The 27,846-nt window shown below is 45.3% G+C and overlaps 1 protein-coding gene across 1 annotated transcript; it reads left to right on the top strand.

The window, feature by feature from the left end:
- The first annotated feature begins 1,529 nt into the window (after positions 1-1,529).
- On the top strand, positions 1,530-27,846 carry nup210 (nucleoporin 210). The gene is made up of 40 exons (XM_083674952.1): positions 1,530-2,132; positions 2,959-3,098; positions 3,715-3,846; positions 5,372-5,468; positions 5,769-5,919; positions 6,661-6,793; positions 7,020-7,178; positions 8,246-8,314; positions 8,564-8,670; positions 9,284-9,424; positions 9,601-9,738; positions 10,003-10,158; positions 10,487-10,703; positions 11,166-11,311; positions 12,674-12,892; positions 13,188-13,361; positions 13,494-13,686; positions 13,806-13,912; positions 14,302-14,406; positions 15,013-15,114; positions 15,692-15,820; positions 16,242-16,369; positions 16,473-16,608; positions 16,699-16,761; positions 17,174-17,353; positions 17,459-17,539; positions 17,691-17,822; positions 18,093-18,251; positions 18,662-18,753; positions 19,076-19,250; positions 19,498-19,673; positions 20,946-21,166; positions 21,731-21,867; positions 23,165-23,279; positions 23,553-23,699; positions 24,786-25,036; positions 25,258-25,468; positions 25,869-25,988; positions 26,203-26,277; positions 26,448-27,846. Exons 1-40 carry the CDS (start codon positions 1,969-1,971, stop codon positions 26,549-26,551), a joined length of 5,682 nt encoding a protein of 1,893 aa, XP_083531078.1. The 5' UTR covers positions 1,530-1,968; the 3' UTR covers positions 26,552-27,846.

Genomic DNA, 27,846 nt, shown 5'->3' with positions numbered 1-27,846 from the left:
CTCACATTGTGATATGACTTGATTTTCTTCCTCGCATGCAACATTAAAAACAGTTTCCCAGTGAATGTCTTGCAATACACTGTCTAACTGCTATATAAACATGTTTCTGTTTTCTGCACTCTTCTCTCCGCAAATTGTCTATGGTTATGCTGTCTGTATAAATCTGCCTCTCTAATGCAGAGAACACTCCTGGCCAGGTTTGAAAATGAGAAATTGTAATTGCAACCCTCAAGGAAAATATGAAGAAATAAACAAAACCATGATTACTGCAGCTATAAATGAATTCTGCTTGAAAATAAGTGATTAGTAACTCTGCCTGTCTCCTGAGGATGACTAGTTTTTCCTTCTACACAGAATAGAATAGAATAACAGAATTATTAATGGAGGGAAACATTTTTTCTCAACAAACATCATATATAATCAGTGATCAATTCCATCCCTGCTCATGTTTGCAGGTGCTGTCACCCCCGCAGTTAAAACAGCTGTCAGTGACACCTAGGGGTGAAAAGTGGTGCATTGCATGTTGATTGATGCACCTTGAGGTGCCAGGTAAAATCTGATGGTAGACCTCACAAGCTACATCACTTTTATGTGTCAATATTTTCTGCCCGGGATTTGTATAGTAATTCAAAGCCAACTTGGCCATGAAGACAAATCAGAAAACCTTGTTACCCAGATCGTATAACTTAGTCACTACCTACCTAATCACAACCAAAGATTGATAGCAAACTAGTCCAGTGGGGTAACTGTAGAAAATGACAAGAAGAGATAAAACAACATTGCCAGGTTATAAGTGACCATCTCTACTGTAGACCGTAAACACATTCTCTCAGTCAGAGAAATTACGATCTATTTCAACAGCACTCAATATACCTTACAATATCATCTACCTGAGAGCGCAGCTGTTTGCTTTAAAACCAGAAGCATGAGGAGGGCTGCGTCTGATCATTTGTATTTGCGCCCTGCTGATTTTCTCACTCGTCTCCTGGTAAGTGGTTTGGGGATCAGCTATATCGCTTCCCATATCTGTGTCAACAAGCTCCATGGTTTGTATTGGCACTAATGAATATAAATGGGTAAATCATAAGCCATGCGCTTACTTCACTCACACTGCTATGGTTAGTGGCGAGCGACTAGAGGGAGTGGAGGCAGTTGGAGGAAGAATTGGGTTGCTGAGGGTAATTCAGTCCCACTCCTCTCCTAAACAGCAATCAAATTGATCAAACTGAGGTGGAAGAGCTGAAACCTGAAACCTTCTCACTGAAACACAAATTAGTTTGTTAATAATTAAATTAAATTGAATGAATAACAAACTAAGTGCACTAGTCACTAGTGGGACACTATAATGGTAGGTTGTCAATGTGGTGATGAAGGGGCATAATGCAGATTGGTGATGGGGTAAAAAGAGGACCCATACTGTACCACAAAGGACCACTACATCTTTAAGAAAAAGCGTCATCACTGCCACTTCCCTTAGTAAATGACGTCAGCTGACTCCCAGCATGCACGCTGCAGCTTCAATTATTTTCCATGGCGGGTATTTCTAGAAGTCCCGAGAATTACAATTTTTGCCGAAATTACTTTTTATCCTCAACCTGGAAAATATGAATGTAACTTGTGCCGTACGTTTTCACTAAGAGCCCTGAAGGGTACTGAAACTGCAGGTTACTTTTGAAGAACACAAGAAATGGTTGTAGTCATGCGGCAGCTGCTCCCCGCTACTGTCATAAATTGAAACTAAGTATCAATGGTTGAGTGTCTTAGAATGACTACAGCAGCGGTGTCTGTCCGCGGTAACCTGCTCCTCATGGCAATAACTGTGTCGGAAATGTTATTGATAGACTAAGTTCACAACCATTACTCAGCAATATAACTGGACAGCTAACGTTTTTGTAATCTACCTGCCTATAATCACTTCAGTTCATTTTACTTTCGATTAATATCTTTGATTATCTTTGATGACAGGAAATGGCGATTTTTGCGATGAGATCAGTGACAGTGTTAGTATTACTGATGTCAGCTATTGATATCACCCGTGCCTCGAAGTTGAATATCCCCAAAGTTCTATTGCCTCTTGCCAGAAGTACCAGAATAAACTTCACCTTGGAGGCCACTGAAGGCTGTTACAGATGGTAAGTGGAAATGCACAAAAGGTGATGTCCAGCCTGCCAGGAATCTGACGCAACTACTCTTGAGCCTTGCAGGCATCGCATTTCATAGGTCATGTAAGGACGCTTTGCAACATAGCGGCTACTATTGTCAAAGTCTGGGTACGCGTACTCCCGGGGTTACGCCAAATAAATCTGTGATTTATCTTCCCAAACAGTCCTGTTGAATAGCCGACTGCAGTCTCAGTACCAAAAATAAATGCATGCACCCTATCCAACAGAATAATATGATCACAATGTCTAATATGTAAGGAATAATGTTCATAGAATATCAATTCGGCTACAAAATAACCGACAGGGGGTACATGACTGTTAAAAGTTTGGGAACCACTGCTCTAGGCCTACCACCTAAAAATCACAGAACTGTTACAGTCAGTCATGGACGTGAACTTGAGCCTATCACCATGCATTGTTTTAGTAGAAGAGTAGGTAGGCCCTGCAACATGGCCGTCTGTCCACCGTGAAGCGCACATACATACACAGCTGTCAGTCAAATATCCCGGTCAAGCTCCTTCCCAAGTGCCTCTTAACATTCAGTAATGACCTAATTACATTCACTTAGTAGAATCTGCCTCATCTAGACACATCCTGCTGTAAACACAGATTTGTATTATTTTTGATCTACCCCCGGATAATATTATATTATGTATTTGGGCTAAATATGATTAAAAGATAATGTGCTTATCCCTCTAGGTTACACTGATTGACGGTATAGGTTACATTGAAAATAGTGTAAATCTGAGAGAAGATGCCTCGTTTAGCGGTCACTGATGCTATGTGTCTCTTCCAGGTCCTCCACCAGACCAGAGGTGGCCAGCGTTGAAGCTGTAGATGAGGACCGCAGCCGACACTGTTCCCAGAGAGCGGTTCTCCAGGCTCTCTCTACCCAGCCCTCCAGACTCGCCAGCATCATTCTGGCTGAGGATGTCGGTGAGTAGGCCCACCTCACTTCTCACCTACAGTAAACTTTCAACACCTTTGTGGAAAGCGTTATAGGGCATCAATAGGAAAAGTGAGGGTTCATATCATAAACAATGTTTTGGAAAGTGTTTTGAAGGTGCTTCATCCTATTTTACCTGCATGTCTGTGTCCCCTCCGGCACAGTATGTTTGTTTGGACGTCTTTTCTATTTCTATATTTAATTTGCGCAATAGGCTACTGTCCAGCTGTTTACTCCATCTCTATTGGCTTGTCATGGAGGAATGGAGGCCGTTGAAGACAGCTGACTAGTAATTAGGGGTGCCAAAAACACTGACCCCTCCCCCAGATGTCTTTTTTTGCACTCTCCAACAAGACAAAACTGTCTAGAGCTGTTTAACGATCTTTAATGTTGCAAATTGGTCTTCTGCATGACCACTGACCTATCATAGAGTGAGTTGTGAGAGTTGGCCGTAAACAGATTACCGTCTCCAGCTGGATATGCTACAGTATATTCTTAAAGTACTGTTTTTCATTGCTAATGAAACTTGCTGAACCTTGTCCTTGCTGCGGCTACGCTTGTGATTTGGAGTGACTTGTCTTGTTTCCCCCTCTCTCCTGCGCTCAGTGACGGGACAGGTGCTTCGCTGCGATGCCATCGTGGACATCATCAGTGAGATCCAGGTAGTGTCCACCACCAGAGAGCTGCACCTGGAGGACTCCCCGCTGGCGCTGAAGATCCATGCGCTGGACTCTGAGGGTAAGACTACCGTTATAACACAGTAATAGGCTAGTATCCATATTTATGAGCCTACTGTGTGTTATTGTACCTCTTGTGGTGTTTTCTTAGAAAGCTGCGTTAGGCTGAATAATTGTGACTATACCTGGCAATTTTGTACACATAAAACATTATCTCACTCCACTGTGACATCTCTGTGTTGGATGATGCGTGGCTGTATGCAGCAGGAGTGTATTGTGTACTACCCTGCGTAAGTACCTTTTGTAGTGGTGGTGATAATCATGGCAGGCCTTTCCTATCCCGAGGCAGTGCTAAAGCTGTTTGTTCTGTTCCACTGGTTCCATTTGGGGCAGACAACACTGTCAAATGAGCTGCAGCCACCACCTGATTCGTCTTGATGACAGCCCCGAGGCTTGCATTGTGTTTGTTTTGGTCTGTGTGTTTATTGTAGATGTGTCAAACGAGGAAGACTGGAATAGAAAGGCGCAAATACAGAGATGAAAGAGGATTATTGGTTTTGTTTCCGTCTATCCGACTCCATTTTAGGGACTTGTCAGACTTGTTTAGATTAGATTAGATTAGATTAGGGTTAGTACTTTCTGGCTGTATGCTATGCACACACATTTAGCATATGAGCCACAGTGACCAAAGCCCTTGAACACTGTGCTGAAAAGCCTAAACAATATGCTAACAGAAGCGCTGTTGTACATAATATTACTAGCTCTGTAAAGTATATTAGATTAATTAAACCGATTAATCAACTAAATCCTTAAACCTTTAAAACAAATCAGATTTCTTTATACCAGACCACCCATACGAAGTTAAAGCTAAAATGAGTGACTTGTAGCCAAGTTAACAAGAGATTTGTACCAAGGAAGCTCGTTTCAAGCAGTTGGTACCCATTTGTCTTCTTCTATGGAACTGGAAACTCGCACCATTGATTTGGACCGTCGTTAAACTTTATAGTATCATAGGGTTAGGGTTACTTTATAGTACCTTATTACTCCCCCACTCATTGTTAAAGGACTATTTCTGTGTTTAGAAAATCTCGGACTTGAGAGAGCAAGGTGAAAGCTAAGGCAAACAATATCACATGTCCACATGAGATTAATCAGTAGATTAAACAGTAGATTAATCAGTAGATTAAACAGTAGATTAATCAACTGCATGTGCCAACAAGATGCGAACATTGCAAAATTCTTCAGCACTCCCATTTAAAAAAAAAAAAAAAAAAAAAAAAAAAAAAAAAAATGTAAACATTTTATCCCCACCGCCGGCATGTGTCTCCAAGCACGTGTTTTCACCCGCGTCTCAAATAGAAACTGGTTCTACTTGAGACGCTCCAGGCACACTTGTTGACGCACATGCGTGGCCAGTCTGGTTTCCGTGTAATAGGAACTAATTCAACCACACAGTTTTTCAATTGACAGCCCTAAAAAATACACGTTTTAAGCGATATTTGATCGTTTGCATCTGTCCCTGAATTTGAAAAAGGAGTCATATATTTTACCAAATGTCTCTGACCCTTATTTATTTGATTGTGCAGGAAACACCTTCAGCTCCCTTGCAAGCCTGGTGTTTGACTGGACCATTGTGAAAGACGCTGACATGGATGGATTCTCCGACTCCTACAACTCATTACGGTGAGGTCCCCCATGTTGCCATGCACTGGTCATGTTGCCATGCACTGGTCATGTTGCCATGCACTCTTCATGTTGCCATGCACTCTTCATGTTGCCATGCATTCGCCATGTTGCCATGCATTCATCGAGTGCTAGTAGTGAACAACCTGCCTGCTGTATTTCAATAAAGAAATAATAATATATATTCAACTACCAATGATCAACCTCCGGTTTGCCATATTGTTAGAATGTATTTGTAAAGCCCATATTTTCTGTTGATAAGTGCCTCTAATGCATTTTGTAATCCATTTTCCTCCCAAGGGTTCTTAAATTCTCTGAATCTACGTACACACCCCCCGGTTACATCTCTGAGATGGAGAGAGTTGGAAAACAAGGAGACATTATCTTGGTGTCAGGACTAAAAACAGGACATGCTAAGCTAAAGGCCAAAATACAAGAGACTATCTACAAGGTATGTATGCTGTTTTTTAACATATTGACTTTTTGCTAAAATAATATATATACGCCATTTAGCTGACGCTTTTATCCAAAGCGACTTACATTGCAGTGAGTGCACACATTTCAGTATATATGGTCCCAACGGGAATCGAACCCCCAACCTAAGCGTCGTTAGCGCCACGCTCTACCAGCTGAGCCACAGAGGACCACGCTACCTGACTTTCTGCTCATGCTGTGTAGTTATGTCCTTGTGGTTTATTGTGGGTTATTTTTAGTTGTGACAGGGCCTGGAATTGCAGCTCTGTTGAATTGGTTCCCACTAACGTCTTCACTGGTGGTAGCAAAGCTCCTGGGAAATAGAGAGCTATAAATAGTAAGATTGCGTAGCGGCGAAGTCTCGTCTCCTGCCTGGTCTGTGATTGTCACAGTGCCAGTCTGGCTGTGTGGGCGGACTGGAGGTGACCTGCCTGTCATGTCGTCAACAGGCTGAAATTAAAGACCACGGTTATGAGAGAGGCCCAGTTCTGTATTAGATTGTATAGAAAGATTGGCCATGTGAGGGCATTATTCGATAGTGAATTTGAGACAAGAGGATTAAATATGTTTGCAAATTTGATGGAAAAAAAAACAACAGCATTTTTTAGTGAGATTTTTAATATCCCTTTTGAATCACATTCTGTAACTAAGGTTCTGGTTTATTGACATGTGAAACACTGAGATGTGTGGTACTGTAACTATGCTGTCCTTCACACAGGACGTGGGTGCTGCAGAGGTGAAACTGCTGATTCTGGAGAACATACTGCTCACCCCTGCACACGACGTCTACCTGATCGCCGGCACCTCTATCCAATACAAGGTCCAGAAGATCAGACAGGGCAAGATCACAGGTGTGTCTGAACACAGTCAAGCATTATACATCTCAGTCACTGTATGTCAACTGTACGAACAACAGCAGACAACGTAATGAAGTATTGAACTGCATTTAACAAGACAGTTGGGGTGTCGTTGATTTCATTGATCACGGTTGCGAGTGTGAAGTCCAGTATGTTACTAATAAACCTAAGGGAGATAAATGTTTATGAGCTAACCCAGATTCATTTGGTCATGTTCCAGAACTGTCTATGCCCTGTGAGCAGTACGAGCTTCACCTCCAGAACAGCGTGGCTGGGCCCGATGGGAACGCAGACCTGGCCGTGGCTCGCCTGGAGCCAAGCACATCTACGGTTAACGCCCTTCAGGTCGGACACATCAACGTGGGGCTGAATCACAAGAGTATCCTTCAAGAAGACCTTTCACCCTTTACTTGATGTGGATTTGTTTCTGTGTAGTGTGTAGTGTGTAGTGTGTAGTGTGTTGTGTGTGTGTGTGTTGTGTGCGTGTGTGTGTGTGTGTGTGTGTGTGTGTGTGTGTGTGCGCCTGGTGGAGCAGACACGGCGGGTGATGTAATAAGACATGGCAGACTGGTACTAACTCGACTGGCTAGGCACCCTGATTAAGGCCCTAACCACTGGCTAGGCACCCTGATTAAGGCCCTAACCACTGGCTAGGCACCCTGATTAAGGCCCTAACCACTGGCTAGGCACCCTGATTAAGGCCCTAACCACTGGCTAGGCACCCTGATTAAGGCCCTAACCACTGGCTAGGCACCCTGATTAAGGCCCTAACCACTGGCTAGGCACCCTGATTAAGGCCCTAACCACTGGCTAGGCACCCTGATTAAGGCCCTGACCACTGGCTAGGCACCCTGATTAAGGCCCTAACCACTGGCTAGGCACCCTGATTAAGGCCCTAACCACTGGCTAGGCACCCTGATTAAGGCCCTAACCACTGGCTAGGCACCCTGATTAAGGCCCTAACCACTGGCTAGGCACCCTGATTAAGGCCCTAACCACTGGCTAGGCACCCTGATTAAGGCCCTAACCACTGGCTAGGCACCCTGATTAAGGCCCTAACCACTGGCTAGGCACCCTGATTAAGGCCCTAACCACTGGCTAGGCACCCTGATTAAGGCCCTAACCACTGGCTAGGCACCCTGATTAAGGCCCTAACCACTGGCTAGGCACCCTGATTAAGGCCCTAACCACTGGCTAGGCACCCTGATTAAGGCCCTAACCACTGGCTAGGCACCCTGATTAAGGCCCTAACCACTGGCTAGGCACCCTGATTAAGGCCCTAACCACTGGCTAGGCACCCTGATTAAGGCCCTAACCACTGGCTTGTATTGTGCTCGGCGCTCGGCGACAACTTGCAAACATGAGACTTGAGCTCAGAGGAAACCTTCTCTCCTGTGTCACTCCTGGTACACCTGACTTTATTGCCCTTAATAACCGTTTGCTCAGGCCTTCGTATGCAGAGGGTGTCTCGGCTTCCCAACAGCACTCTCTATGTGGTGGAGCCCGGATACTTGGGTTTGTTGCCTTGCATTCATCGGTGTTTGTTAGTGATATCGCAATTTTAAAGTGTACAGTGGCTTCGGCAAGTATTTGGACCCTTTAACTTTTCCCACATTTTGTTGTGTTATAGATTACATTTAAAATGGATTAAAAAAATAATAATAATAATAATTGCCATCAATCCACACACACACACACACACACATCAGTTAGTCTCTTGAACTACGTCTCCTAGTGGAAAATCTGACTTCCTTTTTCTATTAGGTTTCAAGATTCATCCTGGCGACAGCTGGGTTCTTGAAACGGGAAGATCGTACGACATCCTCATTGAAGTATTTGACAAGTCAAACAACAGAATTTACATATCTGATGTAAGTTGGTGTTTACAACACATTGTGTATACATCTATTTGTGGTTCGGATCATACATTTGTGGCATTACCCAACCTCCAGAGATGAGTTTTATTCCGTTGTCACTATTTGTAAGCAATGTCAAAACACCCTCACTCTCCCTGTGCCTCTTCCCCATGAAATGGAAAGCTGGAGTAGAATGTAGTATCTTCCTGTGAATGCTTAATCAACTGCAGACTTAGATACATCTGACAGACATCAAAGAAGGAAAGAAAGATTTGGAACACGTTTTTATAGTTTATATCTGTGTGCACTGTGCTCTTTTTTTTTCTTTTTTTTTTTAAGTTTTTCTTTTCTTAAAACAGCTTTTGCTTTTAACACTTTGAAGTTCATTAACCCATAACCCACTTATCTCTCTCTTCTCCTCCATATCGCCATGTTCTACTGTGATTGAATACTCATTCCTAAGTTACTGTATATTCTAGTTTTTAAAGCTCAACACTTAGATTCAACGCTTAGGTTGTGGGTTCGCTTCCCGCTGGGACCATATATACTGAAATGTATGCGCTCACTGCAATGTGTGTCGCCTTGGATAAAAGCGTTGGCTGAATGGCGTATATGTGTGTGTCCACAGACGGTTCGGATCGACACTTCCTTCCCCAAGGAGTACTTTGAGATTCTGGAATCGTCACCGAATGGATCGTACCACCGTGTCACGGCTCTGAAAAACGGACAAACACTCATTGATGCCACACTCAAATCTGTGGTAGATCCAGTGAGTTTAATTCTAAATTAAACAATAAATAGATAGTTGTTATAACAAGATGTTCTGGAGTATGTTTAATTGCTGTAGTGCGTCTTACACCCGTCACCCAACTTCAGTCTAGATTTGAGATTATTTGTCGGAAATGGCTTGACTACGTCTGAATGAGGCTGTTATTTTTGTTTCAGGCCGGAGAAGTCCATACTCTCCCGAACCCAGTCCACAATGAACAAGAAGTGGAAATCTACAATCCCATAGTACTCAGTCCCAGTATTCTCACGTTTCCGTGGCAACCCAAGGTTGGAGCCTACCAGTACACAATAAAGGTATGCATCCTTGTTTCTCAAGAGTATCTCAAGCATCATGATTGACACTAAATGTATACACTCACAGAGCACTTTATTAGGAACACCTGTACACTCACAGAGTGTATTTGTTTGTGACATTCATTTGTTTAACCACCTCCCTCTTTTGTATAGCACCAGAAACTGAGTTGGAGAATACAATTAGAGACTCTTTCTTGCTCTACTGTACTGTAGATTCTCTATATTACCAGTGTAAATATTTACCCTTTGTTGTGTTGTTCACAGGCAGCCGGAGGCAGCGGCAATTTCAGCTGGTCCTCCTCCAACTCAGCCGTTGCCACGGTGACAGTCAAAGGAGTGATGACAACCGTCAGTGACATTGGCGTCAGTGTTGTGTACGCTCACGACGTGCGCAACCCACTGCACTACGGCCAGATGAAGGTAAGATCTCAGAGACACTCGACGGGACCAGTGTCCCTTAAGCACTCTAAGTTCAAACTAGGTTAAAGATCAGGGGTCAATGTGCTGAAAAGCATTATCAAGTGAGCGACTGTGTGTGTATATATAGTGTATTGTAAGCAACAAAGTGAATCAATGAGATGTAGTCAATCAATCAATAACGTTTATGTATTCATGTAAAAGGAAAAAGTAAAGAAAATGTAGCACTCTGAGCCTTATCCTGGCTTTCACTCCTTTTCTCTAACTCATTTCTTACCGTCCAATTATCCCTCCTACCGTCTTTGACCTGTTTGACCCCCTATCCCCCCAGGTGTACGTGGTGGAGCCCGTGGGGATGGAGTTCTCTCCCTGTGCAGTGGAGGCCAGAGTGGGCCTGGTGCTGGAGCTGCCTCTGAGGATCTTTGGCCTCCTGGGAGAGGCGAGCCTGGAGAGCGAGGCGGGAGGGGAGAGGGTCATGCTGAGTGACTGCTCCCACTTTGACCTGCAGGTGGAGGAAGAAAACCAGGGAGTCTTCCAGCTCCTGGAGGGTGAGACAGGGATCTGTCGGCTGGGACTTCTGGGTGTAAAAACCTTGACACGACACAGTCGACTCATGATGAATGAAGGAGCGGTTCACCAGTCCCATGTGCTATACTGTACCATCTTCCTCCTTGTCCCATGTGCTATACTGTACCATCTTCCTCCTTGCTTCTCTACGCTCATTTTTAGGACACAGATTTACAACAATTCAAGGCCAATGTCAGGGACCCTCTAGCAAGGTTCCCTATAGGTTTCATCTTTTATGTCACTTTCAAATTGCCAATCCAGTTTTTTTTTAAATCTTTTTCAAAGTGCTCTTGGCCCTTTAGGGCTACAAGATCTTCTGTTTTTGTTGTTTTCTACGAGATTAACCCTGTGAGACTCTGTGGCCTTATAAGAGCAGGTTTGTGAAACCTAACGGCCGAGTGTATGAGGTGTTACTGGGTTTACATCGGTGTGTCTGTGAACAGGGAGGCTGGCTCCAGGACAGGACCACTGTTGTGGGGTGAAGGCCCAGGCCCTGGCCCCAGGATACACCGCCCTGACGGTCAGCTACACCCACGGCAACGTCCACCTCAGCGCCAAGATCACCATCGCTGCCTACCCGCCACTCAGAGTGAGTCCAGGCCCGGGCCCTCTACCTGGCCCCCGTGCCATGGTCCTCATGTGACCCTATTCACACAGTTGGATTCAGGAAGGTTACGAAGAGCCTCTGAGAGAGAAGGAAATAGTTTGTATGTGTGTTATACCACACGTGTCTGTTTTATACATTGATTAAATTGTAGGGATTATTTATATCCTAAATCATTTATTGTCTACCTTTTTAAACGTCTGTTGTTTTTGTTGATTTAACAAAACCAGCCACCTGTGTATTTGTGTTGTGAACCGACAGTAAAGGGCCGCTCCAGGGTGGGTTCATCCTGTTGGGCCGATCTTTACCGGTGGTCTGAAATCTGCCTAGCGATCTTCATCACTCCCCCAACTCTCCCCAGAGCAACAATTAGCCTTTCTCTTAATCAGCACAGGAATGGGACACACACACACACACGCACACACACACTGCAGACACACACTGTGGAGAAGTGCAATGATCAGCTAGTGTTAAATTCCCTTCTCCTGGGTTTCCTCATTGTTTTGTGCATTTTAATTACGCCCTTATACGCTCGATACACTGATTTGTTTTCTCTCCTGGTTTGGCTCCAGTACTGTGCTGTAATGGAATTGATGTCCGCTCTGCCACTAGAATGTGAAATTTATGTAAAGCAGGCATTGTGGAGAGAGGCATCATTATCTCAATGCATGCATCATTTTGTCTTGCCTTGTTCATAGCTGTGCTTTGCCTTTCTTCCATATTGATCAAAATGCTGGATAAGACATGTTTCATTCACGCTTGGGAAGGCTTGTCAAGACCGGCCTTTCTTTCCAGAACCTCATGCTCCCCAGAAATCGATTCAACATTTATAACTCTTTTACTAATTTGTGTTTTTTTTTTTTTACTCTGACTCCATTTTACATCATAGTTATTGGTGTACCTATTACTCCATCTTGTCTCAGAGAGTTGGTGTGCGTCCCAATAGTCTCTCCTATATTCCTCGTCTTCTCTGTCCTTGCTTCCCTCGCAAAATGCATTGAAAGAGAAGATCCAAGGTTCCTCCACTTTGATATTGTCCAATGCATTTTGAGGAGATGAGGATTGGCGGGAAGACTACTGAGACACAGCCTTGGTCTGTCAAAGGCAGTTAGCAAAAAGACTCCTGGGCCAGTAGTATATATTTAGTAGTGGTAGTTACACTATCTATGATTGACAATCAAAGCGTTATGTTGTTCCTCAGTGAATTCAGCATTTCAGCTGTATTTTTGGCGTATTTTGACCATGAAGCTGTTCAGAAATGCTGTTCAGAAATCTCAGGCAGAACCCTGTTTACCAAAACAAAAAACACTGCTTGTCCCTCACTGAAACATCTCTTGTCATTGACAGGCTGTTGACCCTGCGTCTGTAGCCTTGGTGACATTGGGCTCCTCCAAGGACATGCTGTTCGAGGGAGGTCCCAAGCCCTGGGTCTTAGAGCCCTCAAAGTTCTTCCGTAACCTGAAGGCTGAGGATGACAACAGTGTTAGCCTGGCTCTGACTGGGCCCACCTCACACAGCTACCTCAAACACTGGGTCAGAGCCACCTGCAGGGCCCTGGGAGAACAGGTGAGAGATGGACACTGTGGCATGGGCTTTAGCATGTTCCAGACTACAATGGGATACAAATGTGTTGTGCAATTGAAATACAATTCAGTAACCGTAACATGTTGATAACACATTGAGTTGGCTATAGGAGGTCAATCTGATGAAAAATTATATTCTTCTAAACTCCTTAGACTACCCTAGATAGTCAGCTCATTTGCTTTTAATTTAGTTACATTTCAGCAAGACAGCAAACTGCCTTATTCCAGTAGGAATGTTTTATAAGCGTGTAATAATGGTATTATAACTGCCTCTCTAGGTGTTGGAGGTTACAGTGGGGAACCAGCCCAGCCTGACCAATCCCTACCCAGCTGTGCAGCCAGCAGTGGTCAAGTTTGTGTGCGCCCCTCCCTCTCGCCTCACCTTGGTCCCCGTGTACACCAGCCCCCAGCTGGACCTGACCTGCCCTCTGTTGCAACAGAACAAACAAGTGGTAAGGGGGAAGTACATCCACATTGTGTACTCTAGGGATGGTAGGGAGGAAGAGATGATTGCAATATAAATGGGAGTCATTGGAAGCTAATTAGCTTGACTAGAACAATAGCATCAATCTGATTTTTTGCAGGTACCCGTCTCAAATTACCGCAATCCGGTGCTAGAGCTTGCTGCTTTCGACCAACAAGGGAGGAAGTTTGACAACTTCAGCTCTCTCAGTGTAGTGTGGGAGTCGACTACGTTGTCCCTGGCCAGCATTGAGCCCACTATGCCCATGGAGCTGGAGCTGCTGGAGGACAGCAATAAGCAGATGAAGCTTCACGGTACAGCACTGTGTTTATTTGACACGGTTTTCTGTGATTTATTTTCTGTTGTGACTCTCATAGAAGTTTCTCTCCATCCGTTGATGTATAAAGCTATTAACAGTCCTCTTGTGTCCCAGGTCGCCAGACAGTTCTCGTCCATCACCAGTCTGGGACTACTGCTATCACAGTTACTGCTCTGGGTTACCAGGCGCCGCACCTTGAGGCAGCCAAGGTGCTCAGCCCGGTAAGAGAGGAACTTGTGGTTAGATAAGCATCCATTTTGTGAGCAACATAGCGTAGAGAGGGTGGTTTTTCATTTCCTTCTCTGGCTGGCAGGCAGGAAGCTGTCGATGAATGTTTTTGTGACCACAGAAACTAAACATTGCTCCTGCGAAGGTTGCTATAGCAACGCAATACATAAAAGTTGTAGTGTAGCTTTACAAAGAGCTTTACAAACATCAGATTAGAGTATTTCATTTGGCAATGACATTATGACTGTTGCAAAAAAACATGGCTTACAATTTCACTTGACTCTGAGAACATCACCATGTTGGGCAATCTTATCTCGTTGGCTAACATTTACATCTGTTACCATGGAATCCGTCTTGTTTTATCTCTTCCTCTTCCTGGCAGTTTGACCCTTTGACCCCTGTCTCAGCCACTCTGGAGCTCCTATTGGTGGAGGACGTGACAGTCAGCCCTGAAGCCGTCTCCATATACAACCACCCAGACGTGCGGGTAAGACTTCCATGTTCCATGTATCCATGTTTTTGCTGCTTCAGTGGGTTACAGACTCTGATGTTACCATCATACCCTTAGATGGTGTTCTTAACCTTCCTTGCATTGTCCTAGCATTGTGCCGTCACAGAGAATAGGGCTACCATAGGTGGTTAGACAGCACGTCAGACAACACAAGTTCAAGTTTATAACCTAAAGAAATGTATGAAAACAACCCGTTTTTAAAACAAGGGGGAATTACAGCTCTCTCTTCTGACCACTCTAGTGTTCCCCTTCATAATCACTCGCTGTCAAAGGTGATATCTGCTCTGTGTTCTGTCCTCCTCCTCACTGGGCCTCACTCGTGTCCTAATCCTGTCTCACCTTTGACCTTTCTAATCCTCTTACTCAGGTCACTTCCTGCTTTTTAACCCCCCACTTCTTCCATATCACTGCACACAGGTCCACTTTAATGTCAGAGGAGCATTGTAACTCCTTGAAACACTGTATTTAATGATGTACTTGGAGCTGATGTTTTGGTGGCCCAATGTGTTCTATTCTCGCAACCTTTTTAATGCGTATTTTTATTTTATTGAGGTTTTTTAACTGTGGTTGTTTCTTTTGCAGGCCGACCTGGCCCTCAGGGAGGGTTCTGGGTACTTCTTTGTCAATGCCAGTGTTGAAGGAATAGCCAAGGTTATGTTCCAGGAGTCCCACGGATCCGCTCAGGTGAGGAGAAAGGAGGATTGCTGCAGAATGCCAATGCTGCTGAAATCTTTGAATCGGGCAATAGAACCAGTGTACTGTAGGTTTTTCTTTTCTTTTTATTATTTTTTACATTGTAGATTAATATTGAAGACATCATATCTATGAAGGAACACATATGGAATTATGTAGTAAACAAAACAGTGTTAAACAAACCAGAATATGGTTTATATTTTAGATTCTTCAAAGTAGCCACCTTTTGCTTTGATGACAGCTTTGCGCACTCTTGGCAAGTTTGTGTCCAAACTTTTCACTGGTACTGTACATATATATATATTGATCAGGTCGATCGGCGATCGGCTCATTTGACTTTATATGTGCATATCAGGTTTGCCGAGTTGATTGACAGGTCCTGAAAAGTTTTTGGGCTCACGAGCCCTCCCCTAGGGTGCGGTTTTTAAATGTCTTGAGAAATGGATGCGAAGCGCTGCATTACTTGGCATGCAAGTGACACAGATATTCTGAGATGAAGACGGGAAAATGTGCCGTGTACTGTAAAGCTCTTCATCACTGCCTTTCTCTCTCCCACTGGATGTTTCAGGTGCTTCCTGTCCAGCCAGGGCTGGTCCAGGTGATGGTTCACGACCTGTGCCTGGCCTTCCCTGCCCCCGCCAAGGCTACAGTCCACATCTCAGACATACTGGAGGTTTATGTCAGAGTGGTTGACAAGGTAGCTGACCTCATAATCCTCCACGTATCCTGGGAGGTTCGGTCAGCACTCTTGAGAGTGTGTGATTCCTGTTATCTCCTCAAATGCCTGACTGGCCAAAAAATAAAAGCTCTTATCATGGTGCCATGCTGCAATTCCAGAGGCTGTACATCAATATTTGTTTGTCAAATATTAGCATAGCCTCGGTAATAGAAAAATGGCTTAAGAAGCAGCGAGTGCTCGTTTTGCATATCAATGAAGCTTGCTTTAATTTTCTGATTTGATGTTGAGTTTGAGTGGAGCTGCTTACAATTGTCCAGTAGGGAAATGAAGCATCTTACCTCTGCTGTGCTGATGATGAATGTAAATGGAGGTGACAAGTACTTGTCTGATGCAGATGATGTAATGTAATTGACAGATGATGTAATGTAATGTGCTGCAGGTGGAGATTGGCAAGTCTGTGAGGGCTCACGTCAGGGTCCTGGATGACAACAAGAAGCCCTTCCAGGCCAAATATTTCAGATTCATGAATCTGAAACTCAAAGCAGGATCTTCGATAGTGTCTTTGCAGTAAGTTAGCTGTGTGTGAACCGTACACTATCTGATCAACTCAGTTTTTCTGAGTTTTTTGTTTTGTAGCTGCAGTATTCAAGTTTTCGCCTGTTTTCCCTAGAGCACTATCAGATCCCTCAGAGAAGGACACCGCCATCTTCCTGGTGAAAGGCCTGGCTATTGGCCAGACTACCGTGTCTGCTGTTGTCGTTGACAAAAATGGGAAAAAAATCGCATCCGTTCCCCAGCAAATAGAGGTGCAACAATTTCACAAAGGGCATTGTTAATAACATAATGTGTTGTAAACGTGTCTCGAGGTTTGACTTTTATGTTTTCCGGCGTTCTAGGTGTTTCCACCATTCAAGCTCATCCCCAGGAGAATGACTTTGATTATAGGAGCAATGATGCAGGTAAGGCCTGTGCCCCTCTCACCTGATAAGACTCTCCTGCTGGGTAAATGATTTGAATCGCCCCATGGTTTAAATACTCTGCTTTCCTGTTGAGCTACGATGCTCATTGGTGTTGTTTGCGTTTATGAGGCACTCCTTTCACACGCACCAGGTAATTGCTGGCCATGAACTCATTGTAAGTGTACATACGCGCTATATGCTTTTTGATTGAATCTCCAATTCCGTTGCGTTGATTGTCATAACATTTCGAGGATAACTGCTTGCAGCAAATTGCTCTGAGACCCCACATTGACAGGAGTTAATGAATCAGCCATCAGTATCCTCAAGGTCAGTCATGCGAGACTGATTGTCTGACGTTTTTTTTTTATGTCATATAATTTCTCCTCCCTGTCTCCCTCCCTTCATTTTGTAGATCACATCCGAGGGCGGCCCCCAGCCCCAGTCCAACATTCTCTTCTCCCTGGCCAATGAGGAGATAGCCTCTGTTAACGGCATAGGTCACGTCAGGGGCATGGCCATTGGCAACGTCACGGTGACCGGACTGGTGCAAGCTGTGGATGCCGAAACTGGGAAGCTTGTCGTTATCTCTCAGGTAGGAATACCTGTTGGAATAGCTCCAAAGGAACTATAACGAGTTGTTTTTTTAATTTCTTCCGCATTTAAAATGTTTGAGTTTCATCGTTTTGTTTATGAACAGGATCAAGTGGAGGTTGAAGTATTGCAGTTGAGAGGCATTAGAATCCGAACCCCTATCACAAGGATGAAGACAGGGACCCAGGTAACTGATCAGCATGATAACTGAACTGTAATCTCAGTGTCCCGTGTCTCAAACCCACGATGCTCTGGCCATGAAGATGCACGGTACTTTTGTGTAACAGACATGTTACACCTCGTCCTACTAAGTTGACCCATCTTGCTCCCTGTGTCAGATGCCTGTGTATGTGATGGGCCTCACCAGCAGTCAGACCCCCTTCTCCTTTGGCAACGCCCTGCCCGGGCTCACTTTCCATTGGTCTGCCACCAAGAGAGACAACCTGGAGCTCCAATCACGACACGCAGAGGTGGGAGCTGTGTTCCTCGCTGCCTCCTGAGGAGAAAATACGTGACGCTTGCAATTATAGATCACTCTGATATGCGAACGCTATTTTTGGCTTTCGCCGCTCCAAATCCTTTGTATCACATTGACTGATTGAGGGCAAACAAAACTGTGTGCTGCCTTCAATACAGAGAGAGAAGCGAACGACTTCCAAATATTTGCTGTGTCACTGTGTCTGTTTCTGTTTTTAAATGGCTGCTTTTCACTGACGATGAATCCTGTTGTTGTATTCCAGGCCAACGTGAACCTCCACTCTGGGCATAACTTTGCCATGAGCGTGACTGGGAGAACTAAAGGGCGGACCGGGCTCAAGGTGGTTCTGCGAGCCACTGACCCCAAGGCTGGTCAGCTGGAGGGGAACCTCCAGGAGCTCAGTGATGAAGTCCAGATCCAGGTGCAGTGCAGTGACTATAGCTTCCCCTCCCTGGGTTCAGATCAGTACACACTACTGTGGTAGAGCTGACGGTGTGGCTGGAATCACTCACCTCTCCTAGGACATTTTATAATTCGGTGTTTATGGACCTCTGCTTGTCCCTGAAGTGTCCCGCTTCCTAAAATACCAACTACAGCACTGAACAAACACTGCACGAGTGTGTAGTCCATGGAGGTTTACCTGAAATCATTGAAGTTGTTAGTCTCTGAGTTGGTTGATAACTCTGCAAAACGATAAGAAGCGGGGTTAGTCGCTGAGTTTTGTGCATCCTGCTTCAAACAGCATTAGACCGTCATGTCACCAAAACTAAGACATCAAAGGATGTTTAAAAGAGCTAATAATTAGCTTTTCAACTCTTCCCTTTGATCAAGGTTTATGACAAGCTGCACATGCTTAATCCAGAATTGGAGGCTGATGAAGTACTGATGGCTCCCAACTCTGTGGTGAAACTCCAGACTAATAGGTAACACACACACACATACATACATACACACACACACACACACACACACACTGCAACGACTCACCATGTCACTCCTCCACCGGAGACTTAGCATTTACAGTAACACTTTTCTGCATAACAAATGTCTACAGTAGGTTGTATTACTGTACAGGAGGATTTAAATCCTTTATCTGTCAACAACCACATCACTCTGTGCCCTGCACAGTACATGTTCTTGGGGTAGACAGGTCCCCAACCAACACCAGTCAACTGAAATCAAGGGACATGTCAGAAGATATGAAGCTGCTGTTGTGGTCCCCCCCTGTGGTGTGTGTGTGAACAGGGACGGTGTGGGAGCGCTCTCCTACCGCCTGCTGGGCTGTCCTGACCAGGCTGTCATCACCAACGTGGACGAGAAGGGCCTTCTGTCGTCTGGACCGCTCACCGGCTCCTCCTCCCTGCTGGTGACCTCACAGGAGACCTTCGGGGTCAATCAAACCCTCGTCATCGCAGTCAAGGTGAGGCTGTGGTGCTCCTTGGTGATGGAGGTTTTGATTTCCGTTACTGACTTAGACTGGCGAAGACATTTTCCATATTGCCGTCATCTCATTGCACAACAGTCAGACTACAGTGAACCTCTGATGCTTGATGTTTTGCATGCCACTCTATGTACCACTCTATATTCTCCACAAGTAGCATTGACTCCTGTGACGACCAATTGATCCACTGTATGATAAAGACTGTATCCCCCTCGTGGTTTCCCAGGTGGTCGCCGTGTCTTACCTTCGCTTCAGCACCAGTCCAGCCCTACACACCTCAACCAAGGAGACCCTGTCTGCGCTGCCCCTGGGCGTGGTCCTCACCTTCACGGTCCACTTCCACGCCAACACTGGGGAAGTCCTCCACAGCTCCAACTCCCTCCTCACCTTCACCACCAACAGGTAAAGTCACAACCACACATGACGGATTCACTTAGTTTGATTCATTCATTTATGACTGTGTGTCATTTGTCTCATTCATGGGTATTCATGGGCAGGGCACGAAGCATATTCCAATTGTGATATTTTGAGCAAACATGAAAGGAAATCCTTGAGAATGTGTACGAGGGGGTGAAATAAGAATCGAAAGAGGAAAAGCTGCAAGGAAGATAGACAGGCCGCCGCAGTAAGGGTAAGAGTTAGGGTTGGTTGTTAGGCAGTTTTGTGAGTGGTCCAAGGCTCTTGAGTTATTATGCTGTCATTGGTGGCTTTAGATGTAGTACAGTGCTTCTCTGAGTGCTGTTTGTGCAAGCAGCCTTGCCTGAACGAATGTTTCTCACTCCCTTGAAAACTCTCTCAGACAAGAAATGACAACACTCCAAACTCTCCTGCCTGTGCCAGTGGAACAGAAAATTGAATTTACTACTTGGGTCTCAGAACGCATTTATCTAATCAGGTCCTGTAGCCCTAGTTGCAATGTAAACATTGTAAATAGTGATTCCCTGCCTTGTATTGATTCTAGAACTTCTTTTCAATGGTCTGTATGTGCTGTGTTTGCTTGTTGATATTGACCCATCCAAGGTATGTGTCTGACATTGAGTTATTCAGAGACGGGAGCTGTAACGGTGGCGATGTTTCTCTGAATGTAGTCGTCTCTATCCAACACAACTACGGCAGACGAGTTCACGGTGGGGGCTTTAAAACCAGCACGGCTCGAAGGTTCACAACATTAATTTACCGGGCTGTTCTTTCCTCCCCTTTTTCAGACTGAGCTAAATTAATAGATCGAGTTTCCGCCTGAGCGAGCTAAATTAATAGGAGAGCGCGGAGCGGGGAGGCATTACTGCCCTGCCGCGTGGAGACTCTCTCATTGGCCCGCGCAATAAATTGATTCTATTACTTTGTTCTCAAGGAGCTGACAGACTATTTTAGGAGGGACGTGTCCAAATAGAAAAGGGGGGGGGGGGGAAATAAAAGTAAGGAAGCAGTAATGGGCTTAGGGGGTAAGAGGGCTCTGATGGCCACCTGGTGGGCACGCCACAAAACCTAGGGGCCACTCGTGGTCCAGTTGAAGTTCTGTCCAAAAAAGACACTTCCCAATGTAATTCCAACAACCCAGTCGGTATCGTTCCTGGCCAAATGAGGGTCGATTCAAGCATGACTTGATGTTCCAACAATTACTTTCATACACACAAATGATTGCCCTGGCTGCCCCCCCCCCCCCCTTCCCTGTAGGGATGACCTGGTGCAGGTGGGCCGAGGGCCCGGTAACAACACTCTGACGGTACGGACGGTCAACGTGGGCCTCACCCTGCTGGCCGTGTGGGACGCGGAGCAGACGGGCGTGGCGGACTACCTGGCGCTGCCTGTGCAGCACGCCATCCTCCCAGAGGAGGCGCACAGACTGGTGGTGGGAGACGTGGTCTGCTTCAACGCCCAGCTCCAGAGCCCTGAAGGTGAGAGGTTGTGTTGTTACTGTGTTACCTTGGAATAAGAAGGACCTTTTTCAGAATAAAAAGGTTGAAGCACTCTCCATGATAAGAATATTTGATATGATAGATTTGTCATCTTGATCCTGCTGTTCCCACTATATAATTGGGCAATTTTCTGTTGAATTAATGATTTTGGCATTTCACCAGCCAAGATATCAAGCTGCGGAAATCATTATAAGTAGTTAGAGTTATATTATCTTGGAGTTATATTATCTGTAAATGCTACTGTCAATATCTTTTTTAAATTGACATTTCGCGGACGTGGAGGTAAGTGAATCATCTATACAACAGTCATCATAAGAAAAAAAATCTATGCTAGGACCAGGGGCCGTTGGCAGTCACAATGCTAGAAGAGGGATGGCTGTGGTGTTTGGGGTAACAGGGAGGTGTGGTTAGGTATATAGGTACTAAATGCATGTTAATAGTGAGGTAATGTTGTTCGTTGTCTGACTGTCGCGTGAAGCGTGAATCTTGTCTAAGGGATGTTTGATAGAGATGAGTCCGCTAGCTCCACCCTCCTCCTTGCAGGTGTCCTGGGTAGCTGGAGCTCCTCAGCCAATGGCGTGCTGCAGCTGGACCCTAAAACGGGCGTGGCTGTTGCCAGAGACGCAGGCCTCGTCACTGTCTACTATGAGATCCCTGGCCACCTAAGAACCTACAGAGAGGTACTGCAGCTAGCTGCGACATTTTACTAAGACAGTATGACGTGTATACTAACACAGTATGAAACAGAGTGTGACAGGGTGTGATATGTTGATCTGTTTTGGTCACACTTGTTGCAACACGTTTCCTTGAATTCTAGTAAGTTGCGCCCCGGTATCAGAACAGAGCTGAAGGCAGCATGATCCAATACATCTCTGCCACTACACACAGATGCATCATCAGACTTATCCGAGCGTGTGTGTGTGTGTGTGTGTGTGTGTGTGTGTGTGTGTGTGTGTGACGCCCCTCCCATATCCTGCTGTGGAGATCTTCTACTCCTCCGAGACTGAGCATGTAGAGGATTAATTAACTGAGATGAATCTCTCTTAAGAATGTCACCACCACTCTACTGTGTGCCAATGGCAGGCTCAACGCAGCCCTCGACTTACATGTGAATATTTCCAATTAGTGCGTGAATGAACGAGGCTCTGTGTGGAGCTGATGAGAGATGCTATCAGGGATCTGTCACGCTCCCAGTGTACTGCAGCTACAGACCGTAGTTCTGTCTGAGAGGAGACGCTAACAGAATGTACCAGTCAAAAGTTTGGACACCTTCTCATTCAATGGTTTTTCTTTATTTTGTATTATTTTCTACATTGTAGAATGTAGAAAATAATATCAATTAATATTGAAGACATCAAAACTATGAAGGAACACATGGAATTATGGAGTAAACAAAAAAAGTGTTAAACGAACCAGAATATGTTTTATATTTTAGATTCTTCAAAGTAGCCACCTTTTGTTTTGATAACAGCTTTGCACACTCTTGGCAAGGTGTGTCCATACTTTTGACTGGTTCTGGAGGCCATGGCCGCAACCACTGCTTTGACTAATACATTTAAGCGATAGATTCCACCCCGTCCTTCAGCTATGGGCGCCACCCTTTGTCCCTCAGAATAAGTCAATCCATTTTTATTTTTTTGTATAGCACATTTTACATACAATTGTGGCGAAGTGCTTCACAACAAGAACAATACTAAACATCATAAACAATAAATACAATATGAACTAACACCAAACCATAGGCCCCCTTAGCAAGCCAAGCAAAAACAAAAAAAAAAACATCCCTTTCTTTCGGATTGTAGAAAGACAGGATAGGTGAAAGCCGTTTGGTGCATGCCGTCAGGAATGTTGCGTCACTGCAGATGGAGGAGAGGAGACGCATAGAGGAAGTGTCTTAATGAAGCTATTGAGGCGGTCTGGTCTGATCTGGTCTGGTCTGGTCTGGTCTGATGGCCCTCTGGCCCTCTGTTCTGGCAGGTCGTGGTAGAGGCAGCCACCAGGACGGCTGCTATGGCTCACCTTGCAGCGGTGAGGAGTGACAGGGAGACCAGGGTGCTGCTCACCACCAGAGAGAAGGGAACCAACATCCTAGGTAACGGACCCTTGTCTAACTAACATTCTCTAACCAGCCGAGAACCTGCTGAGAACCTGTTCTCATTTGCTGTGATGGCCCTCAACTTCCCTCAACGGGCCGTTATTGTAAGACTTTCAAATGAAGATAATCATTTCTGAGAACTGTGAGACTGGTGGTAACGCGCCGTACGCAGTGATTCTGTCATATTGTGGAGATGGAACGGTGTCCGTATCACCATGGACTCTTCTGCCTGTAGGGTACTTTTGTAATATGATATGCTGTCCCTTGTAGGCTCCTGCTCCTCAGCCCAGACTGACACCATCACCCAGCTTCACCCAGAGACCTCCATCAGCTGCCATCTGAGCTTCACCAACGACGCCATCGACTTCCCCGCCCACGACGTGTTCCTCACACACAACAGCTTCGACCACGCCACTGGTGAGACATGTTGGTGCTCTGGAAAGACACGGTGGTGGCGGGAGTTGAATAAAGCCTTTACTGGCTGTCGACAAGGCAGCGTAAAACATCCATTGCTTGTAGGGACAAATGCTCACAAACCAGAACACAAATACATAGGCGAGATGGCGCCATAGAACTATGAATTCAAAGTTTACTGGAAATGAACGAGATTAAGCAACCAATAAAGTGCGCACTGCCGTTTATAAATTACATTGGTTCAAGAATTACCTGGTTAGTCTTCGTGGCAACCTCCACTTGCTTGTGCACAATGGGTTTGACATTCACATTATTAGCAACCCATTTAGGTCTATTCAATATAACCAAGAGAGGGCATGCTGCAGGAAGAGATTGGGGGAACTGACGGTGCCCTAGTGTGTCTGGGCAGGCAGTGCAAGGAGGACGAGGAAATACTGTTTACGAGGGAATAATCAATACCTGTAACGCTCATTAAATGAATTTACCATGGGACATAAAAGGTGTCTGGGTGATGTATGAAATTGAATTGGTCCCTCCTGCTTCACAGCAGAGGTCTAATTGTGTTTGGGAGTTGCGGGGCGTCCATCCTGCATTGGCTTATCTCCTAGGGAAACCACGGGGTGCGCGCGCGGGAGGGGGGGGGGCCTTAACCAGTCAGCTGAAGCCAACGGAGACTCTAATGGACGTGTGTGAAATTAATCTGAATCAAGGGACTGGAGGGTAAACACAGCTACACCCCCTCCCCTTTGCCACAAATGCAGGGATTATAATTCAATGGTATATTATCTGTTGTAAGGGAGTTCTGCTTGGCCATGCATTGTGTTTAAATTAAAGTGTTTGCATGGGAAATAATTTAAGCACCTGGTACCACCTTGCTATCATAGAACAAGCATTTAAATAAGAGCCAACTTTTCTGAAACAACCGCTTTGATGTCACTTTCTGTTTAGACCCTGACCTGCATTCTGTGTTCACACAGATTGTAATTATGCACATTTCTCTCCTCTTCTCCTCCCTCCTGCTCTCTCTTCCCTCTTTCTCTCCCCTCCTCCTCTCTCCTGCTCTCTCTTCCCTCTTTCTCTTCCATCCAGGCTTCTACACGTGCTCCATTACCATGCAGCCGATGAGTGAGCAGCAGACCAGAGTCCTGAGTGTGTCCATGACCAATCTGCTGGTGAGGGCAGGGGTGGAGGGCAGTGCCTTCTCTGGGGAGCAGGTTGGCGCCAGGCTGCCCATAGAGCCAGGCCTGTACTCGGACCAGACAGAGCTGCTCCTCAGTAAGCTGCACCCCTCTGCTGAGCTCACTGTGTACGGCCCCGCCACAGCACTGGCCAACCTGGAGGTCAGTACGTCTGTCTGTCTGTCTGTGGGTCTGTTGGTCGGTCTGTCGGTTGGTCGGTCTGTTGGTCTGTCTGTCTGTTGGTTGGTCGGTCGGTCTGTCTGTCTATCCGTCTGTCCGTCACAGGATATCAGTGATCACAATGGATATCTAGAGAATGTAATGTGGCAGGGTTCTGTGACCTGTCCGTTCCCTTCACCCCTTGTGCGTTTCTGTACCGTCAGGTGACATCGAGCTCTCCCTCCGTCACGATTGTGGAGAAAGAGACGTCCCACGGCTTCCCCAGTTTCTCCAAGTACACGGTCAGCGCCGTGGAGCCTCAGGCTGCGGCCTCAGCCTCAGCCTCCATCTCCATCAGCAGCCCGTCCTCCGGCCAGGTCATCGTCATCCCCGTCGCCCTCATCCACGTGGCTGACCCCACCACAGCTATGCAAGGTAGGCCCTGTGTGAGTGTAGAGGGCTTTAACAGCACACACGTCTAAGAACTTCCCCACGGCCAATAAACTCTAATCTGGGAACCCGTATTGCTGTGGCAGCTGAAGGAAATGGGGAGACTGTAGCGTAATCACGGAGGAATTCGACTGGCTCATCCATCATGCCGTTAAGTGTTAATGGGGTGGAAAAATATAAGGCATTACGATTCACAGTGCAGTGTCAACATGTGCCAAATCATTGTGTCAGTGCAGTCTGAAAACATTCACCAGCGTTCATTTGTTCTACGCAAGTGGTAATTTGTTCATCATCGTTGAAAGGGGTGGTGGTGGTGGTGGTGGTGGGGGGGGGGGGGGTTCAGATTTGTCAGGTCCTTATCCCTTCCATCCTTCTGTCTCCCCAGCCGCTGCACCAGTTGTCAGCGCGGAGGGCGGCCACTTCTTGCAGAACTTCATCGACTCGTACCAGATGATGTTCTTCACTCTGTTCGCTCTGCTGGCTGGCACCGCCATCGTCATCATCGGTGACTAGCCGCAACCTCGCAGTCTGATTGGCCGCGCTCGAAAGGCGGTCCACTACTTGCGTTTTGTTTAACGGTTCTACTTGGTTGAAGTGATCATAATAAATAAAGAGATGGCGTTCCTGTCAAATGTGTGTTTTAATATTTATAGATGTTGATTCTGAGACTATGCCCATATTTGGTCAGTCTGACATGTGACGTGTGATCTCTTGTCCAGTGTGCCACGCTGTCTTCTCTCCGAGGGATCAAGCCCATCACCCGGCCTTCATCCACAGGACACCGCCCCCTACAGGTAGAGTGATGTCAGTGTTTACAAACGCTTGTGGTCCCCTGCCCTCCGGTTGTTTACCCTGCCCTCCGGTTGTTTACCCTGCCCTCCGGTTGTTTACCCTGACCTCCGGTTGTTTACCCTGCCCTCCGGTTGTCTACCCTGTACCTCACTTAACCCTTCCTCTGTTTCAGGTTTCAACTCTCCAGTCTCAAACACATTCAACCACACGATGCCCTTGGATGCCAAGGCGAACCCCAAACTGCGTCTCTTTTCCCCAGACTACAACTCCCGGTAGAGCCCCCCTACCCCAGCCTCTGAGAACCCCACAGGCCTGGACTCTCGATGGGAGAAGTGCCTTTCTTACTCAGAGGAGAATGTCAGGGGACCTTACTGCTTAATTCTGTCTGGTCTATTGTGTTAAGAAGATTGTGTGGTTGTTAAGTTAAGACTGGATGTGTCCACAGGGCTAATTTTGTGTTGTGTGTGTGTGTGTGTGTGTGTGTGTCTGTGAAACATGGTACATCTCATATGATTTGATTTTGTAGTACTTGTTTTCAATATGTTTTTATACAGTATATATTGCTTGATGATTTCAGACCCATACATTTTGAGAGCCTGAACTGCTGCAACAATTAACTAATTTATACTCACATTGATTCTTTGCTTTGCACTTTTTATGGTTTTGCTTTATGTACTTCGAGGTGTGAAGATTTGTATTGTAAATCGAGGATTGACTTGTTTTGAAACTCAGGAATTTGACCACAAACCACACTCCTGTATCACAGTTGTCAGCAAATGTTAACACAAAGATGTTAATTTCAGTCAAGTCTGTTTAAATGTAATTGTTTTTGCAAATGTTGTAGCATATTGATTGTGTCTAATGAACAGTATGACCACTTAATCCGTCCTTTTGTTTAGTGATATTTAATGAGCCCTCAATATGTGCATATCAGGACAATGGTCAGTCCATTCATTTTGGCGGTGTTCCTGCCAGAGTGTGTTCTCATAGTCTTGTTTTGTAATTAACCATTTATTTGACCCTCTAAATGCCTCAGTACTGGACTATTTAAACCGTCAGACATGCAGCTCTTTAATCAAATCAATAATGTGAAATTGTTTAGAAATGTGAACCAACTGTCAGTTTTTCGCCATGCACTGAGTATATCAGCCATCAAAGTGATCTGGTTATGTTATTGTGAATGATCTGGGTAATAGAGGCATTTGTTCATGTACTATATGTCCACATTAATGGTCTGAAAGAGGGCTCTGCTAAGTTATTATTAAGGTCTATTGAGACTGCAACATTGTTTGAAAGAATTACTATTTTTGTACTTTGCGAAGAAAGCTGCTTAGGAGTTACTTGCTACTTGTGCTGACAGAGTATATTATTCCCCCACTTGATTACCAAATGGTTGCAAAGTGAGTTTAATTGTGTTGACTTATCTTGCCTTATTCTCATCTGAATAACTGTCAATGTCTGTGCTCATAAAATGTATATACTACAATTACAGTACCTGAAGAACTGGTTGGCGTGAGTGAGTGAGTGTTTTTGTCTTTGCTAAAAGAAAAATAAAGTTTTTACTTTTTGAA

This window comes from Argentina silus (assembly GCF_951799395.1).
Source record: "Argentina silus genome assembly, chromosome: 8".
NCBI classification, from domain to species: Eukaryota; Metazoa; Chordata; class Actinopteri; order Argentiniformes; family Argentinidae; genus Argentina; species Argentina silus.
Note: the sequence above shows the minus strand (reverse complement) of the source record. Positions and strands in the feature narration are given on the sequence as shown.